Raw genomic sequence first — 18,848 nt, 5'->3', positions numbered from 1 at the left:
AAAAAAAGACAGAAATTCTAAGCCAGGCTGGAAGTTGAATTTTGCCTAAGCTAGTTTGGGTTTTTAGTGTGGTAGTGTTCTAATATTTCTGAAAGTCACTGACACTAGAATGATTTAATTAAAATTGCTTCAACATCTGATAACCTCTGGTTTAATTTTGTCAGCTTCATAACATTTAGAAATTCGAAGTTCTTAGGCTCTATTTTGGGAGACAGTTAGCTAATGGTTAATGCAATAACAACCATTTCCTTCTCCTTTCCTGGCCTGCCCGAAAGATCTAAATATATAATAGGGTTTTTATTTTTTATTTTAATTTAATTGATAATGCATAAATATTAAAATACAGTAGTCAATTAGATACTTTCTTCTATCTTTTATTTACAAAATGAATTTTATAATTATATTTTTTGAGAGTTGGCACCTCTATATTAACATAATCTGACACTTAAATTGTTGTAATTTAGTATTTTATATTTTTCACACTTCAAATTCTTTTCTTCTTTGTTGTTGATAATAACTCTAGCAGTTTATACAGTTACTTAATATTATTTCAAGATAGTATTTTCCTTATTTTATTTTTGCTTTATTTTAAAGATTCTAACTTTTTAAAAATATTTATTAATAAAATTAATATTATATTTTTATTAAATATAAAATAAAGATTATAATTCAAAAATAAACTTTCTATTTTATATTTTAAAAAAATTTTATTGTAATATTATTTTATTCTATAGTAAATAGCTATGTAAATTTATATCTAAAGATCAAATACATTTAATTTAATTTTTTTATTAAATTACATTTAAATTTGTGTTTAAAAGTTAAATATATTCTATTTAATTTTTTAAAAGTAAACTAACATTGAGTTTTAATTAGACTTTACAAATTAAAAATAATATTTATTTTATTAATTTATTAATATAATATATAGTGATACATTATATAAGAGTATATTTAATAAAATTTTAATTCAGATTTAATTGATTTAAAAATAATAAATTATGAGTCTATTTACTAAGAAAGTTATAATTTGATTTATTTAATTCTTAAAAAGATTAAATTTTTAATTTGTGCAATATTTGTCATTTAAAATTTGATTTTCAAAAATATAAATTTTTTTAAATGTTATTTTAAAAAATATAAATACAAATTTTTAAAATATTTCCAGGTGGGTCAATAATAAAATTTATATATGTTATTTTGAAAATATAATTTTTTTAAAAATATTGTAATAAAATAGAATATTATATCTAATTTTATGATTTAACTAAAATTTAAAAATATTTTTAATTAACTTTTAAATATAAATTTATAGAGATATTTACTAAAATATCTAAATTAAATATATTTAATTGTTATAGTTGAATTTAAAAAATTATTTACTAAAAAATTAAATTAAAAGTATTGAACTCTTGAACTGATCAAATTGATCCTTTGTCCTTAAATCATAGCATAATGTTGTGGTATATACTTATTATTGACCCACCTGGAAAGCAATTGTCTCATCAGAACTTGTCCATATAGGCAGCAAGAAGACTACAATTTTATCTTTAATCTCTCAATTTCTTTCGTTCTCTAAGTTGAAAAGGAAATGAGGTGTGGTTTTGGATGCTTATGGAAAGAATATTTGTAAACTGTATGATTATAATAATTTATAAAGCATTAAGGAGGGTGATTCATTTTTCAGGATATAAAGTTGATATTCTCTCATTTATTACGTTGTTATTTTTAATTATTATTTCCATTTTTGCATGGGGAGCACGTGTCTTCGTTTCAGGGCCCCGATCCCAAATCTTGCCGGTTGTACAAGTAACCATGCTTGGAATTTGAAAACCCAAAAGTATCTCCGTTTCGAATCCTTTTAATTAAGGCTCAATTTAATTAATTAACTAATGATTTTCACCCAATATTTTAATTTGCTTCTACACAATTGAAAATTGTATTTATTTTCATTGATTCTTTTTATTTACTTGTATTCTTTTTATAATTATGGATTAAATACACTTTTAGATAAATTTAAGAATATTTTTTCATCTTCAATTTATACCCAACAATATATTTTGTATACTAACAACAATATTATGATAATATTAAAAACGCAAACTTAATTTTTAATTAATATTCGTAAGATTTCTTCTAAAAGGTTTATTAAGATGCATTTATGTGCATAAAAGTTTTTATAAATATTATTGAGATCTGAATTCTAATGTTAGATTTGTTTGAAAACTATGATAAATACAATTTTGTTCCAAATAAACTGGATTTAATCTTATTATAACTTATATTTATATTTTTGACTTTTTAATTAAGAGATTCATACAGATATTTATGCTCTACTGTATAAAAAATATATTTTATACATAAAATAATATTATATATGATAAGATATTACTATACTAAAAAAACAAGTCTAATTTAAGTATTTTTAAATACTATTTGTATTTTTTTCAGAGAAATATTTGTAAATAAAATTATCCGATCGCACTTATTATTTAAATGATTTTAATTTATCCAGACTAATTATAATGCTAAAAAATTGTACAAATGGTAAAATTTCTACATAATATATTTAATAAAAAATTAATTACATGATAAATTTTGTATTTTATATTTATTTTTAAAATTAATATATAACTTTTTATTTTCTTAAGATATTAATTATATATTTTGATTTTAACTTTCAGATAGAATTCTCAACTAAGATTAGCTCATTTGGCTATAATTTGAATAAAAATATTAAATTGGTATTAAAGTTGCCTATCATTCCACACATTTTAGAACAGTCATATTTTTATTTGAAAATGATAAAAGTATAAGGATTATAATACTTTTAACTGTTACCACAAATAATAATGAAAAGAAAAACAGATAAAATATTATGTTGTCTTATTTTTTTAATTCATCTAAATATAAATAAAATATTTTTTAAAAATATATTATTAAAATATGTATTATGTATTTACTTGAATAATATCATTCTTTTCTCTTTTTAGAATAAATAATGTTACTTTCAATTATGGGATGCATCAACAATGACAATATTAATTTTCTTTTATTATTATTCTTAGAATTGTAACTACATTAATAAGTTTTAGTTAATAATTTTATTAAACACAAAGAGTAAAATTTATTTGCTAAATTTGAATATTAATTTAAAATACAATAATTATTAATAATTAAATTTCAAATAAATTCTTTTTATAACTACAATTACCAAATTTTTTTAAAATTATTAATTGAATAATTGAATATGTAATATTAATTTCAAATTTTGGCTCACCCATAATTTTGAAATCATTTAAAACAAGAATTATGATGGATATTTCTCATAAATAGTTTAAAATGAAACAAATTATATTAAAAGTCTAGAGAATTAAAAAAGGAATATCACATTTGCCACCATCTAATATAACAAAAAATAATAAAAACTCAAATATAAAGATATAATAGGAATATAAAACCAGCATAATAACAAATCTAAAATTATATAAGTTAGTAGTTAAGTAGAAATTTTAAATTAATTAAAAAACTTATCATTTTAAACTATTTTATATTTAATTAAGATTTATAGTATATGGTATCATCAATTTTTTTTTTTTAATTGTTTGAGATATTAGTTAAATTAAATTATATATATTTATCATTAAATCAAGCCAGTCACTGTTTAACAAATCATTTTGAAAAAAAAATTAAATTTTAATCACTGAATCGGATATTAAATATCTTCTGGATATATATATCAACAACTCGCAAAGCATCAAATAAGACGAACATACATACGTAAATGACATGTGGATCCTCGGCTTCACTCAACATCCACATGTGTCCTACAGAATCACACACTCACAACAATGGGTTACCGTACGAGCACATAACACCCAAGTAGACACATGCACATATGATTTGAGATACTATTATATAGGTTTAGCGCGCAGTGAAAACCAAGACAAATAGCGGTTTTCTGTTTTCCATTATCGGTTTCGGAACAGGAAAAAAACCACTGTTTCAGTCATCTTCTTGAAAAGAAAAAGAAAGAGAGAGTAGAGTAGCGGTAGTATTATCACATGGAATTAAAGACGGAGAGTCCAATAAGACCCTAAAAACGCCATTGATTTCAGTAGACAGGAAATCAGAACTTTATCAACACCTGTTTTCTCTTCACCTTCCATTCGTCATCCCTTTCTTGGCCATTTCCCTAACCACCCCCTATCACCATTTTTTTCTCCTCCATATTCTCTCCTTCTCTTCACTATTCTCAATACTAACCCTAGCTCTCTCTCTCCCTTTACTCCTCGTAACCCATCTCTCCAAACCCTAGTTACTTTTTCCCTGCTTTGTCTCCACTTCAATTAAAGAAATGGGTATCACTCAAAAATATCTAATACCAAACATATGAATCCACATTTCACATTTTGTCTCCATAACCTCCTCCCCATTAACCCTAACATGTTTGTCTCTCTACCTAGAGCATGATTTTCTACTCCTATTACTACCCAAACCCGTTGTTGTGGTTGTTACTTTGAGCTAGATGATCATTATTAGGGTAAAGATAATAATCTACATACATATGTGTAATGAGAACAAAAGATCTAAAGAAGGAAGAAGGAATACAAGTAGCACAAATGTCACTACAACCAGAACTAGGTAATGTACTCACCAAATACCCTTGCTAAAAATAGAAAAAAAAAAAAAAGAAACAAGAAAGAAAAAAGAAAGAAAGAGAGAGAGAAAGAAAGAAAGAACTAACTCCTCCTCTCTTTTTCTCTCTGTCTCTCTGTCTCTCTCTCTCTCACTCACCAGTCCCAGCTTTCTCTTTTCACAGACAACCCATTTCGTGATTGCCGAGCGTCGATCACCGGTATAGTTTCGATCTGAGCAGCCACAGAGACACTGTCTATCACTGAAATCTAAACACCCACAAAATACTCAGTCTTTTTCTTTTTTCTTTTTCCCTTTTTCTTTAAAAGAATTAACAAGGAAAAAGAATACGAATAACATTGTTCTATATCTATATCTAAAGCTAATGAAGACGGAACGAGGGGCGGTTCACGAGAAACCCGAGGCCTGTACTTGGATAACAAGTGGAGACAGTGTTACTGAAGAGGGAGACAACAAAGCTAATAATACCTTTGAAGAAGCTAGCAGTGATCAGGGGTCGGGTCGGACCGTAATGATGACCCGAAGTAGTGGTGATGATGATAATGTTGTTGCTGTGCTGGGCTTTAGTGTGATAAGGAAAAAAAGGATGCCTAGACAGAGAAGACCTTCATCTTCCATTAACAACCTTTTCTCTTTCCCTATTGCTACTAATGCTTCTTCATCTTCCTCCTCCACCACCACCACTACTACTTCGCACGTGCCTGACCTCCCCTCTTTCCCCGCACGTGTGAGATTCTTTTTTCTCCTTTTGTTTTATTTTACTTTTTAATCTTTCTTTTATGTCATTTATTATTTAATTGGGAATTTGCTAGTTGACTTCATGGGCAATTTGTTGCTCAAAGTTACTGCACCAAGGTGAGCTTTGCTAATTCTGAGCATATATTATGCTGTTAATTAATTAATTAATTAATTTTCATCCTTTTTTTTTCTATATAACCAAATGTTTATTTGCTATTAATTTTCAGTCAGTATATTTCCCTGTATAAATTTATCAAAAAATACTCATTATATTATTGTAGTCTTTTCTATAACACGCAGATTTCAGTCCAATTTTATATGTTCAGATAATTTCAAAACAGATCCTTCTGCAAAGAGAATTCGTGAATTTTGTAAGTGAATTATGTTAGTGGCCAGCCTCTTTAATAGGCAAGGTGAGACTCAGGTTCGAGTCACCTTCACCGTTGTACAGAAAGATGAATCGTAGAATATCCTGAGAAAAAGAATTGACTTTTGTAAAAGCAAGTGAATAAATTCAGCCATGGAAAAAATTGACTTTTGTAAACTGACAGTCCGGTATAATCGTTTATTCTCATATATATAATAAAATTGTTTCGATTTATAAAACGCAGAGACAAGGGGGCTGATCCTGGAATCGGAGAAAGGATTTGCAGGTTCCCGATTAAATTGACTTATTTAAAAAGAAAAGGCCTTATTCTTTTTGAAGATCTATCTCACACACGAGGGGATATTTCTTGGCTTGATAATAACACTTGGCCACCTTTTAGATTATAGAGACTGGACACAATGCTTATGCTTGCCAATCTATTAATTCACAGTAGTATAAGTGAACTCTCTTTGAAATTCTTATGAATATCTGTGTAGTTATATATGTATATGTATAGTTATAGTGCATAAGCATAAGCAGAGTGAAGAACTTGATGGGGCAGCTGGTTGGATTAACTGAATTTCTAAATTTAACAAGCTTTTATCATTTTATGATAAGTACTCAGAGAATGTGGAATTTGCTTTTCATATATACTTCCACTTATCAAAACATCTAAAGTCTATTAATTCTCTACCGAGCCATTAGTCCGATGTAGTATCTTTGTCGATGATATTGTGTAATGGAATTTTTGTCGAGTACTTCGTTGTTTGCATGCGGTCTACATATAGTTACTTTTGTACTCTTTATGGTAGAGAGCCGACTTCAGAATTAATAACGCAATCAACCTTTTCAGATTTGTTTTTACTAATTGTCGCAATGTGCTTGACATAGAATTCGAATTAGTGAATTTTATGATTGTATTGAGGGTGTATATTCTGCCATTTGCAAGCAGACACGATACATATGCGGGTCGAATCATATTTATTATTATATATGATGGCGATATATATTAGTCATGTTATACGATTGTTGGAGTATATGAAAATTAATTTTCACCATCTTTCTGATTTAATTTTTAGATTAACATTCCTATTTGATGTAATTATTGCGATGATGACTCCGAATTTATCCTATGCCATAGGTAATTGATCAAAGGAGATTGAGTTTCCTCTTTCAAAAGGAACTTAAGAACAGTGATGTAAGCTCCCTAAAGAGGATGGTTCTCCCAAAGGTCTAATTAATATTTGCATTTCTCTTTTGTTAAGATTTTATGTTGTAATTCTTTGTTATTCGCTTTCACTTGTAAAAGTGCACCGATCATCATAGAGGCAGCATTTTTCCTTATATGTCCTTAATCCCGTAATGGTATTTTATTGTGATGCTATGGCATAAAATTGCAGAAAGCAGCTGAAGCACATCTCCCTGTCCTTGAGTCGAAAGAAGGGATTTTTATTAGCATGGATGACTTGGATGGCCTACATGTTTGGAGCTTCAAATACAGGTTCTAAAAAAATTGTCGTTTTATTCCCATCTGTCACTCCATTGAAGGTCATTTCGATGAAGTGGATATTAGCTTGCTGCATAAAATGTCACATGTAAGGAATATTTTTCCCTTTATATATGCGCTCAACGTGTTAGTTCTTTATATTGTCATCAGGTATTGGCCTAATAACAATAGCCGAATGTATGTACTTGAAAATACCGGTACAGCCTTTATCTTCTCTCAAAATTCTCCATTTATTGCCCTTTATTTCTTCTAATGAATCATCAATCTTGTGTTGAATTTTGCTAGGGGACTTTGTTAATACACACGGTTTACAACTAGGAGATTTTATTATGGTGTACAAAGACGATCAAAACCAGAATTATGTATGTAGTTTAACTCTAAATTTCAGATTAATTTGAAGGTTTGTGGCATTATTTTTTCTTTAACTCGTAAATACTAATAGCAACTGAACCTCAATGTTTAATTCCTCAGGTCATTCAAGCTAAGAAGGCCTCCGATGAAGATGTATATGCTAATATAGCTAGGACTGCAGTCAATGATATCGTTCTTTACGATTGCGAGATCAACAAATCAAGCTCCTTTTACATGAATTATCCGATAGTGGACAATACCGGCTTGTCATTTATCTACGACACCACCACCTTCTCTGACGACTCACCGCTTGATTTTTTGGGCGGATCTCTGACTAACTATTCAAGGATTGGGCATAGGGAAACTTTCGGACCTGTCGAGAGCTTGTCTTTGGATGAGTTCAATTAGACTGGGCGTATATTAGGTAGTTGCATATTGTTGAAAACCAAAAGGTTATGCATGCACTACCTGAGTAAAAAGAAAAAGAGAAAGAAAAAGAAAAAGAATGGAAAAAGGGTGAGACTTCATTTTGCACCAAGAAGTGTACTTTTTGAAGTGTGCCCTGTAAATTGTATGTAATAAAGGGCAGCGACTGTGTAGCAGGAGCACTGAAAACTTGTGGCATGAATACCCAATTTCTGTTTCTCTGTACACTGATAATCATCGTGTCATGAGATTACAAACTGTTAACTAATTTGAGTGTTGCAGTTTAATACCAATAATATGAATGCTGATTGTATCTTAAGTTTTAGTTTATCTGTTCCATAATTACGATTGATGAAGAGTATCTATGCATTATTATACTTCAGAAAGGTAAGTCCAAATAGGGAAACACCAAAGCCCTGGTCACAGAAATAATAACCTTCTCTATTGTTTTTCTCTTATTTCCTCCTTTTCGTTTTTCTTCTCTTTCATTATGTTGCTCTTCTAATGTTTGCTTTTCTCATTTTATTTTGATTAGGTAAACACATCATGAATTGCTTTATTATGAGGATTAGGTTAGGGTTAAAGTCCAATTCAATTTTGAAATATAAACGTATTTATTTGTTAGGAGAAAACAAGCAAACTAAGTTTTCTGATATTTTACTTTTAGTAATTTTAAATTTAATTATTATTTTTGTGATAATAAATAATATAGTCTCAATTATTAAAAATCTAGGGCGCATGGCATGTGAGTGAAAAATTAATAATCATTGAGATTTGAATTCTGAATTTATTTTCAAGCTAGTTTTAGTTCAAAGTAAAGAGAAATTTAAAACATAAAAACGAAAACTAAAATTAAAAAAAATTGGTTGAGCATATATAATACGTTTATTATAATAAATATAAATATATTGAGATAATTTTTTTTAATAATTATATAGTTAATATTTTATGATTAATAATATAAGATATTTTTCAAATTAAATAATAAATTTAATAGCTAAAATTATTTTTAATCTAAAACATAGCATATTTAATTATTGTTTATATAAAAATATATAATTTAATAAGTATTTAGAATAATTTTTATAATTTTAAATATTAAATTTTTTATTAACATTTAGATATTATCTTTTAAAATATAATGAATAATAAGAAAGATATTTAAATTATTTTTATTTTTTAGAATATAACAAGTAATTACAAAATATGAGAAATCTTATTTTTTTTTATAAATTTATATTATTACTATTTATAATAACAATAATAGAAACAATAATACAATGTATAAATAAGTAATCATTTATTATTTAATTTATAAATTAATACATGTACATAAGAATGAATTGACTATATTTTATGCATATAACAAGAGGTCAATCCCGTTTGACAAAAGTTAATTTTGGAAAAAAATATTATCTTAATTTAGTATTTTATATAAATTTTATGTTTTTAAAAAAGTATAGAAAAAAAATGCTAAACCTAGTTTATTAAATAAAAAAATCTTATACGATTTTAAACCACCCAACAAAAGAAATACAGCTTCTTCCAAAAGAAAAATAAATAATAAATAAAAGTAATAGTGGAAATCTCACCTCCTGCGAAACTACTAAAAGGCCTCTGTTTCTGTCTGTGTCTCTCTTTCTGTGTGTAAGCTTCCAAATCAAAAGAAGGAAGAACCAGGAAAAAGAAAGGCTAAGGAAGAATGGCGAGTAGATATTGGGTGGTGTCATTGCCAGTTCAAAATTCAGCTTCCACTTTATGGAACCGTTTACAAGATCAAATCTCTAAGCATTCATTTGATACTCCTCTTTATAGGGTTATCATTCAATTTCTCTTTCTCTTTACTTCACCTGATCTGCTTTTTTTTTTTTTTTTTCCCGCATCAATTTTTTCTGATTTTGATTTTTGGGTTATTCTGTTTAGTTTAATATTCCTAATCTCCGAGTTGGAACCCTCGATTCTCTCCTTTCCCTTAGCGATGATCTCGTAAAGGTATATTCTTTTTTTATCTTAATTTGACCAAACTCTGCATCTTTAGCTTAATCTGCAATGGAATTTTGTAATGTCAAATTGAAAGTTTGTTCTCTTTTTTATTTAGGTTGTCGAATTGGATTTTGATAGAGTATTAATTGGACTTGTTGTTATAAGTAAATATTCTGAGTTCTTGTTTGGTTGAATTGAATATGCAGTCAAATAGCTTTATAGAAGGAGTGTCTCACAAGATCAGAAGACAGATCGAGGAATTGGAAAGGGTATCTGGTGTGGAGAGCAGTGCTTTGACTGTTGATGGTGTACCTGTTGATTCATATCTCACCAGGTAGTGTTTAATTGTTTAGTTAAATATTGATTCAGGCTTATGGCCTTTTCTTCTGTTTGTTCTTTGATCACAAATTTCTGCAATTTTATGAACTGGGTTTTCTTTGTTTCATGATGATAGGTTTGTTTGGGATGAAGCTAAGTATCCAACAATTTCGCCTCTAAGGGAGACTGTTGACAGCATTCATACTCAAGTTGCAAAGATTGAGGATGATCTCAAGGTGATATGATTATTTTCTATGTACTAGAACAGTTGATTTACTTTTAATGCAAGTTTCAAAATAACTAGAAGTGACAAACTAAGATAAGGCATGGCATGACCTCTTTTGTTAAGGCATTATCACAGTTGATGTACTTCTAATCCAGCGTGTAGAGACAGTTGTATGCTGTTACTGTCTTGACAGCAATAATATAACTTGTGTGGGATTTATGACCTATATGCAGTATGAGTTATTTCATAACCATGGTGTCATGCATGTAGCATTTTTTTTCTGAATCAATTGAAAAAAACCTTTAGATTGTTGTGCTTATCTCCATTTTTAATTTTGTGCTCTGAAGCTTTTTTCTGCTACAATTTATATATTACTTTTGCATGATTGTGGGCTACCAGCCTTATTTTGGAGTCTTTTCTGCATTAATTGGTGAAACAGTTGAAGGAATTTATTGATTATTTCCCAAGGAAGTGTAAATGTAGGATACATGACTCATGTAGGTGGCACTGAAAGTTTTGGCCTTCAAACTTTGTGTCTTGTGTTAGGTTCGTGTGGCTGAGTATAACAATGTGCGCAGTCAACTCAATGCCATTAACCGGAAGCAAAGTGGAAGGTATAAGTTTCCCTTTTATATATTACTTAAAGTTACTGTGATTTTTATTCCTTGTATGACCATTGCCTATGTAATTCAGCCTAGCAGTCCGTGATCTTTCCAATTTGGTGAAACCAGAGGATATTATTACCTCTGAACATCTTACGACGCTCCTTGCTGTTGTTCCCAAGTATTCACAGAAGGACTGGTTGGCGAGCTATGAAACATTGACCAGCTATGTGGTAAGATTTGTTTCCTTTATTTGTGAATCATTAGTTCAATGATTGCCAAACTGTTGCATTAGATTTAATTAAACTTATTAATTTTTCACTTAACTTTTCTTGAATGTCCGTACTTAATTTCGTTTTACAGTTACCCTGATTCATTTGGCTTGGTGTTTTCAGGTTCCCAGGTCCTCCAAGAAGTTATACGAGGATAACGAATATGCCCTTTATACAGTGACACTATTTAACCGTGTTGCAGACAATTTTAGAACCAGTGCACGTGAAAAAGGGTTCCAAGTGAGTATAATTTGCCATCAGCATAAGTTCTCGAATATCTTACATCAAATAATTGAGTTGCCGGGAAATTTCTAATTGACAACTGTGTCTACTAATCTCATGTTTCAGATTCGTGATTTTGAATATAGTCCGGAAGCACAAGAGAATAGGAAGCAAGAGTTGGAACAATTAATGCAAGATCAGGAAAGCTTTAGAAGCTCTCTTTTGCAATGGTGCTATACCAGTTATGGAGAGGTAATGAATGTTCTGTCCTTTCCTTTTCCTCTTTTCTTCTTCTTTGAGATCATATGATGCACGATAGGTTTTGATTGACATGCACATGTATGTTTGTTACGGATTAAGGTTTCATGAATATAATTATTTTGAATTTGAACTTAGAGGGAAACCTTCTGGGTTATTGTAGACCTAATTGGGCTATGGTGATGTTTAAAAGAAATAGAGCAGCAGTTACATAGCTGGAATTATGTCTTCCATTATCTAAAAGTCTCTGACAGTAAATTTAACTCTGGATTAGTCTCTGATCAAAGGTACCTGGAGTCTTATATCAATATGGTTCTTAGAATTGCTGAATTCTTTGAGGCTTTTAAATACTATTAATCTGTCAATTGATCACTGTAGAAAAATGTTATTTGCATTGTACCCTTGTAATTCTCTTGTAAACAAGGATTTATCTCGTACAGGTTTTCAGCTCCTGGATGCACTTTTGTGCAGTACGTGTTTTTACAGAGAGCATCCTAAGATATGGATTGCCACCAGCTTTCTTGGTAAATACCCTCTTTATGCTGTACATTTCATATTTTCCTATGAAGGTTTGTTCTTCATCAAGCATTGGCTATTGGGATATTTCAGGCTTGTGTTTTAGCTCCATCTGTGAAAGGTGAGAAGAAAGTGCGTTCAATTCTTGAAGGATTGTCAGACAGTGCAAACAGGCAAGTTTTCAAATGTACTCTCAAATATTGTCCCTTGTACATTGGATGAGCTTTACCTAGTAGACAAACTGCTACTGCTTGAGGTTGATTTGATTTTCCTGGGACTGCTTGTATGCATGAAGGTTTCAAGATTATTTGTCTAGTTCTCTTGTTTGGGGCAAAGCTTTTTGATCCTGTTGACAAATAAAAATTGTATTACGTCCAAATTATATTACTGTGAATGGTCAAGAAAGGTTTGGAGGACTGTCACATGACACTCTTCATCCTATATTAAGAGGGGTGTGTAGTTCAAAGTTTGTGAAATTCTAATTGCTGTTTCCTTTGAGATTCGGCATCTCTAAGAAGATTAAGTAGACAAAGTTTTGTAATGCAAGAACAAATCAAAATCTAAAAAATCCATCTAAATCCACTGCTGGAAATGGCCAGGAAGATGGAGTTGGTTAAAGACTAAAAGCACTATGGCTCTGGCTGTATTAGCTGTGGGAAGAGCAATATTCTACTGATTATTCTTTCTTTGCTTTCCATAGTATTTCCGTCGGTTGATGCCTTGTTTCTTTTCTTTGTTTCTTTCAATGTAAATTTTTTGGAATCCTTCTCTTCCTTTTTGTTTTGTTTATTTCTGACATTGCTGGGTGAGATAGTCTTACCCAGTGATTTATTATTTATCCATGTGCATGCCCCACCAAAGGCGCATTAATTCATCTGTATGTTTGTCTCTATAATGAATAGGGTTTTGTGAGCCTAGGTACATTCCATTGACTCCTGCACATTCTTATTTTATTTACTGATTTGGTAATGCAGTACATACTGGAAATCTGAAGATGAAGTGGGAGGAGGGTTGGCTGCTTTAGGGGGGGATGCCGACGCTCATCCCTACGTGTCCTTCACAATCAATCTTGCGTGAATCATGCACAGTCCCAGTTCCTTGTCTGCCAAATTCCAAGTCCAAAGAGTGCTTTAGACATCAATAAATGGACAGGAAGGAAGATACTGTATATTAGCATTTGATAGGTCAATTCTTTGGTTTATTTATAACTGGAGCATGTCAATTTAAGTGTTCTTGGTTTAATGAGTGAGCAGTATTTGCGGGGAAGATTCAGCACTTTACCATTATGTATTGACACAATTATATTTTGAGGTTCCAGCTTTGGAAACATGTTTGTAGTCATTTGCTTGATGCACTTGTATTTATTGTATTAATGATGATTTGCAGGACATGCTGCAATTTCTAGTTACTCGTTGTGCTTCCCTTTTTAAACATTCTGCAAGGATTTAAGCATGCTTGATTGATACTACATTTCTCACGTAAATATTTGGGTCAGTATTTGGTGTCCCATGAAACTAGTATCATAAAAATCTTACCTTCACTGAAATGTTGTATAATAGTGGAATAAAATATCAATTTTGCTGAATTTCTCACATATCTATAACATTGTGAATAAATTGAATAAATCTAAATGATCCAGAATATCCATGAAACAGAATCAAATTTTCAGTTTTTTAGGCATTATGCGTCCACCATGTTCAACTGGTACGCAATTGAAAATGATATGTCGGTCCTAGTGGTGCCTGGAGCTCCTTTTCCATAGTACTGAACCTTGGGCAAGAAGAAGTTTCTGATAAGATTAATTCATAAATCATAGGTTAATATTAATACTATATGGGTTGAGGTTTGACCTGTTACACTGCTGAGTTGTGTTTTTTAATATCAATCTAGTGAGTTCTGTGCATATTATTCCAACGTACTGTTTTCAGAAATTACAAGCTCAGCAGGGCTGCAGGAGCAGCACCACCAGCAGTAGCTGAACTGAGAATTACATCAAAGGCCATTTATATAACATCCCAAATAGAGCAGCAAGAATTCACAACAATCTTAGGGATACTTACAGTCCTACAGAAGCTTTGAATGCATCATAGATACCCCACTGTGCTCCAGTAAGAGTTCCAATCATGACAACACGGAACTGGCCCCGCAGACCAATCTTCTTAACAGCCTGCACAACCAGAAAGGAAAAATGAACCAGATAAGCACAATATTTTAAGCATGGAGTAACTGAAATAGAGAAACATGATTCTAGAATGAAAAGTTACTCACACTATCGACAGTTGCGCCTTTGGCATTATTGAGGAAAGAGACGAGATTATCAGCAGGATTGGGATTGGGTTTAGAAGCAAAGGCTTTAATTTGATATACAAACTGGGCTTGATTGTATGTGATCGACACAGCTAAATGAGGTTTTCTTAATTATTTTTTTTGAACAAACAGCTGCATCATCATGAGGCCGATCGACACAGCATGTAGACGTCTCCGGTATCCATTGGCTGGCACCAATGAGGAGACTGTCCACGGAGTTCCAATTGCCTACCAACCACTAGTGCTAAAAACTATGCTAATTACCATAATTTAGGACATTATGTGCTATGGAGTGGGTCTCTGGTTCTCCCAAGTGAGCATACAAAATAAAAGCAAAAATGCTTTCACTGAAATGAAGACCGGCATTTACCATCACATGGTGCTCTTACCATCTAGCTATCTACTATAAAATTATTCACACTTGATCCCCCCAAGCAATATGTTTCTAGCAACTGAATAAATTCTTTCCTCTACAATGCGTTTTCTTATTTTTTGATCCCATCTCAGATTTGACCCCTGCTCACTTGCAATCGTGATTCATATTTGGAACATTTTTAGATTATCAAAACTAGACAAACTACATTAATAATAATCAACTCAATAAGAAAGGACCATTGCTCAGCCATGCATCATGCACTGTTGGGGAGCGACTTCATAGCAAAAGCCATGTTTGCTAAAACATAAGAAGCCTCCGTTTTTTATTTTACAAGAAAACATTATTCCAGGAAAACATATGTGGAGTTCTGAGTGATTTCATTAACAGGAATTGAAGAATTTCCAATTATCAAATGACCTACATTTTGCATAAAGCGTGTCCGAGAGGGAAGGTCATTCAGTCAATTTGTTGCAGTGCAACGATTATTTCCTCCCAGAGGCATCAACCATCACCATAGGACTCCACTGCTCACCAGCAAATCATTTGCACTTTTTCCTCAAATTTATAAGGGGCATTAAGAAAACACACAGCATCGCAGAAGAAAAAGAACTTGATGCATTCACATATCCGGCATACATATTCTCATATACCAAAACTATCCGGTATTGAAGTGGAAAGCACAAAATGTATCCCCACATTTGAAAAAAAAAAAACACAGTTAGCATATTAAATAATCCTGCGACAGAAATTTGCACATCATATATCAAACATTCAACTAGGATAGACTAATCAGAAGATAAGTGGAAATTCACAAGGAAGAACACAGAAGATGTAAATACTACAAGCTCAAAGTTGAAACAAAATGCAAAAGATCAAGAAAATACATAAGTAGAAGCTTCAGCAGGCACAGACAAGAACCCAGCTTCACATGATTGGAGGGCAAGAGAAAATTCGATCACTCTGACAAGGATGAGTTACAATGCATCTATAACCAACTTTGGATAATCCTATGTTCTATTGGCTCTCTGACCAGCACAAATTTCTCGCTCACACATTTGCAGTAACCAATGAATAGACACGTTTATGAAAATGAAAATCACACTATCTCACCTTTAGTCATATCCTCAACTTAAACATCTGAATATTATCTTGTCAGAAGCGAAAAGATCAAATAATTTAGTCGGCATACACAAAGCAAACAGACTCTGCACTTCGTATACCAACAACAAGAAGGGCGACAGAAATTTACCTTAAGGCGACAGCAGCAAAGGGACAGCAGCAGCCGATGAAGAATGCAGCAGCGGGTGGAGGCGACACAACGAGTAGACAGCAGCAGCCAGCAACAAAGGGACAGCAGCAGCCGATGAAGAATGCAGCAGCGGGTGGAGGCGACACCACGAGGAGACAGCAACAAGGTTTTGCGAGGGTGGAGGCTTGATTGAATTAGGGATTAATGTTGGGTATATTTGTTTAGTTTGTTATATCAAAATTATGCAGTGTAGTTTTATTTAAAAATTATATAAATTATCTTAAAACTATGTAGTAGTTTTTGTCTTTGATCTTGTATGGAAGCACATATTCATATTGATTAAAATATTATACAGAGGATTTTTATCAAGAATATCGAAACCATTTTATCTTTAGTTCTTCTTTGTTCCTCCAATGTGGGCTGCCCTCTTTTTTATTAAGAGAGAGGAAAACCGGGTTGGGTACAATCATTAGTAGTCTAGTCTAGTGCACTTTTTGAAGTGAAATAAAATGTCTCAAATTCCTGATGGAGAATAGAGAGCAATCTTTCCGTCCTTTTCGTCAGAAACTTGCTATTTGAGATGATTCTGACTCCGACTGAAGGGTATACGACCCTGTTCAACAGGAGCTGGGTGGTAGAAAAACTGTAGTAAATGGAGAATGTCACCTAAGGTCAACAGATCAGTAACATGAATCCTTGACCTATACGTTCTATTCATATTGGCAATGATCGTTGAAGCTGTAGAACTGCTGTTTGCAGACTAATATAGGGTTTTGGTGTCAACAAAAGTGGCTGTCCGATGATTTTTTCTTAAACAACAAAAGTGGCTGCACGGTATTAACTTCTTGTTTAGTTAGCATCCAATAAGTTGGAAATGATAATAAACTGATGTTTAATCTCTCTCCTCGTCGCTATCCTTCATGTACTCTTTTCAGAGAACTCCTTCAGTTCCATTACGCCACAACATAACAACTATGTCAAAAAGTAAATTCTTGAGGTAGAGAACTCCAGTTGAACTGACCACCAAGGAACATTATCCGCAGCATCCTCGACAGTTAAAAATTATTTAAAGTTAAGGTGTTGAAGTAATTAAATAATTAAGATTATACATTTAAATAATTTTATTTTGTTAATAATTAAGATATTAAAAATTATTGGTCGAAGAAAGTATAAATTAATATTTTGCATGATTATTAAAGCTTATCAGGTTTGAATGTAATATAAAGTATAATTACTTCAAAATGTATAAGTTAAGAGCCATTTTTCCATTTTCAAAAAAAAAAAAAGAAAAAAGCCATTGTTCCCAAAGGCTCATACAAACATTACACACTTTGTTTTTTTTTTTTTTTTGCATCACGAAAATTGGATTGATTTTTTTAATTTATTAATAAAATATTTAAATTTATATATAATATTCTACTTTTCATATAAATATTGAGTTTAGTCATTATATATATATATATATATATAATATTTAATAATCTTTACATGATTATAATGTATTTTTATATTTATATGTACATAAATAAAATAGCTTTCATCCTATTAGAGTTCGGTCTCGTTGAATATTCGAAAATACTCATCCGACTGCTATTTTATTTTTTAATCTTTTTAATTTTTTAATTTTTAAGTTAATTTCATGCTGAATAAAAGATACATATTATAAATTATTTAAATATTATAAAAATATAAATTAAATAATTGATTAGACTATATTTAAAGTTAAGGTGTTGAAGTAATTAAATAATTAAGATTATACATTTACTCGGAGAAGAAATACATATATATATATATATATATATATATCTTATGGATAACTACATTTAGCATCTAAAAACATAAATAATGTTAAACTTAGTTCAGCTCTCCTCTGACATACGAAAAGAGTCCAAGACTGTTGTTGCTGTTAACACATTACAAAAAAAGCTGCGGGAATTGCAAGGCAGGATATATCCTTCTACGGCCCAATTCCATAGGACTGGCTCGGCCCAACCCAGTTTCCCTGATGCAAAAAAATAAAAGAAAAAAACCAAGTGTGTAGAGTTTGTATGAACCTTTGGGAACAATGGCTTTTTTCTTTTTTTTTTTGAGAATGGAAAAATGGCTCTTAACTTATGCATTTTGAAGTAATTATACTTTATATTATATTCAAACCTGATAAGCTTCAATAATTATATAAAATATTAATTTATACTTTTTTCGACCAATGATTTTTAATATCTTAATTATTAACAAAAAAAAATTATTTTACAAACCGATGCTGCAGACCTAGTTAAAAAAAATTCTCTTTACTTTTCTTTTCTCCGAACTATTATAATATTATATTATAATGATCACTCACTACAACTGGCTCTCTCAAAATTAAATTTGACTTTTGCTTCCACAAGAGCTAGCAAGCACCATGATGATGATGATAATGGGGTTGAAGGATTCGTTATCCACCCAGCTTTACCTGGAGGAACCCACAAATT

At 31.0% G+C, this 18,848-nt stretch overlaps 3 protein-coding genes across 18 annotated transcripts; 2 read left to right on the top strand and 1 right to left on the bottom strand.

Annotated features, from left to right (window-relative positions):
• Positions 1 to 4,003: 4,003 nt before the first annotated feature.
• On the top strand, positions 4,004 to 8,373 carry LOC8285273 (B3 domain-containing transcription factor FUS3). 2 transcript variants are annotated; one of them, XM_015715207.2, is made up of 6 exons: positions 4,004 to 5,386; positions 6,906 to 6,962; positions 7,165 to 7,265; positions 7,422 to 7,468; positions 7,557 to 7,633; positions 7,743 to 8,373. In XM_015715207.2, exons 1-6 carry the CDS (start codon positions 5,024 to 5,026, stop codon positions 8,028 to 8,030), a joined length of 933 nt encoding a protein of 310 aa, XP_015570693.1. In that variant the 5' UTR covers positions 4,004 to 5,023; the 3' UTR covers positions 8,031 to 8,373. The 2 variants fall into 2 exon arrangements, with proteins under 2 accessions (XP_015570693.1, XP_002512863.1); XM_002512817.3 differs by having other exon boundaries at positions 4,016 to 5,386; positions 6,906 to 6,995.
• Positions 8,374 to 9,622: 1,249 nt separating this feature from the next.
• LOC8273127 (V-type proton ATPase subunit C) lies at positions 9,623 to 13,853 on the top strand. The gene is made up of 11 exons (XM_002512816.3): positions 9,623 to 9,864; positions 9,972 to 10,040; positions 10,238 to 10,365; positions 10,486 to 10,585; positions 11,122 to 11,189; positions 11,269 to 11,410; positions 11,573 to 11,689; positions 11,798 to 11,923; positions 12,370 to 12,453; positions 12,539 to 12,618; positions 13,420 to 13,853. Exons 1-11 carry the CDS (start codon positions 9,751 to 9,753, stop codon positions 13,520 to 13,522), a joined length of 1,131 nt encoding a protein of 376 aa, XP_002512862.1. The 5' UTR covers positions 9,623 to 9,750; the 3' UTR covers positions 13,523 to 13,853.
• A 107-nt stretch (positions 13,854 to 13,960) lies between these two features.
• Positions 13,961 to 16,765, bottom strand: LOC8273126 (mitochondrial phosphate carrier protein 3, mitochondrial). 15 transcript variants are annotated; one of them, XR_007217022.1, is made up of 5 exons: positions 16,378 to 16,765; positions 15,550 to 15,652; positions 14,714 to 14,730; positions 14,506 to 14,612; positions 14,312 to 14,425 (listed from the first exon to the last, which is right to left on the bottom strand). XR_007217022.1 is itself a non-coding variant. In XM_048378009.1 (4 exons), the coding sequence occupies exons 2-4, from the start codon at positions 15,556 to 15,558 to the stop codon at positions 14,126 to 14,128; spliced, it is 225 nt and encodes a 74-aa protein (XP_048233966.1). In that variant the 5' UTR covers positions 15,559 to 15,652; positions 16,378 to 16,765; the 3' UTR covers positions 13,961 to 14,125. The 15 variants fall into 15 exon arrangements, 2 of the variants coding, with proteins under 2 accessions (XP_048233966.1, XP_015570933.1); XR_007217016.1 differs by adding an exon at positions 13,961 to 14,209 and having other exon boundaries at positions 14,296 to 14,393; positions 14,714 to 16,755; XR_003078153.2 differs by adding an exon at positions 13,961 to 14,215 and having other exon boundaries at positions 14,296 to 14,425; positions 14,714 to 16,754.
• Between the last annotated feature and the right edge of the window lie 2,083 nt (positions 16,766 to 18,848).

Source organism: Ricinus communis, chromosome 8 (genome assembly GCF_019578655.1).
Source record: "Ricinus communis isolate WT05 ecotype wild-type chromosome 8, ASM1957865v1, whole genome shotgun sequence".
In the NCBI taxonomy this organism is placed as follows: Eukaryota; Viridiplantae; Streptophyta; class Magnoliopsida; order Malpighiales; family Euphorbiaceae; genus Ricinus; species Ricinus communis.
This window is presented reverse-complemented; position numbering and strand designations above follow the sequence as displayed.

Excerpts from the sequence above, each read along its gene's own strand:
- LOC8273126 (XM_048378009.1), bottom strand. Across the intron at positions 14,235-14,505 it reads TTCAAAGCTTCTGTAGGACT|AAACTTCTTCTTGCCCAAGG; the intron begins GTAAGTATCCCT and ends TAATCTTATCAG.
- LOC8273127 (XM_002512816.3), top strand. The coding sequence starts at position 9,751 with ATGGCGAGTAGATATTGGGTGGTGTCATTGCCAGTTCAAAATTCAGCT. Across the intron at positions 11,190-11,268 it reads AACCGGAAGCAAAGTGGAAG|CCTAGCAGTCCGTGATCTTT; the intron begins GTATAAGTTTCC and ends TATGTAATTCAG. Across the intron at positions 12,454-12,538 it reads GATTGCCACCAGCTTTCTTG|GCTTGTGTTTTAGCTCCATC; the intron begins GTAAATACCCTC and ends GGGATATTTCAG.
- LOC8285273 (XM_002512817.3), top strand. The coding sequence starts at position 5,024 with ATGAAGACGGAACGAGGGGCGGTTCACGAGAAACCCGAGGCCTGTACT. Across the intron at positions 7,469-7,556 it reads GTATGTACTTGAAAATACCG|GGGACTTTGTTAATACACAC; the intron begins GTACAGCCTTTA and ends GAATTTTGCTAG. Across the intron at positions 7,634-7,742 it reads ACGATCAAAACCAGAATTAT|GTCATTCAAGCTAAGAAGGC; the intron begins GTATGTAGTTTA and ends TTAATTCCTCAG.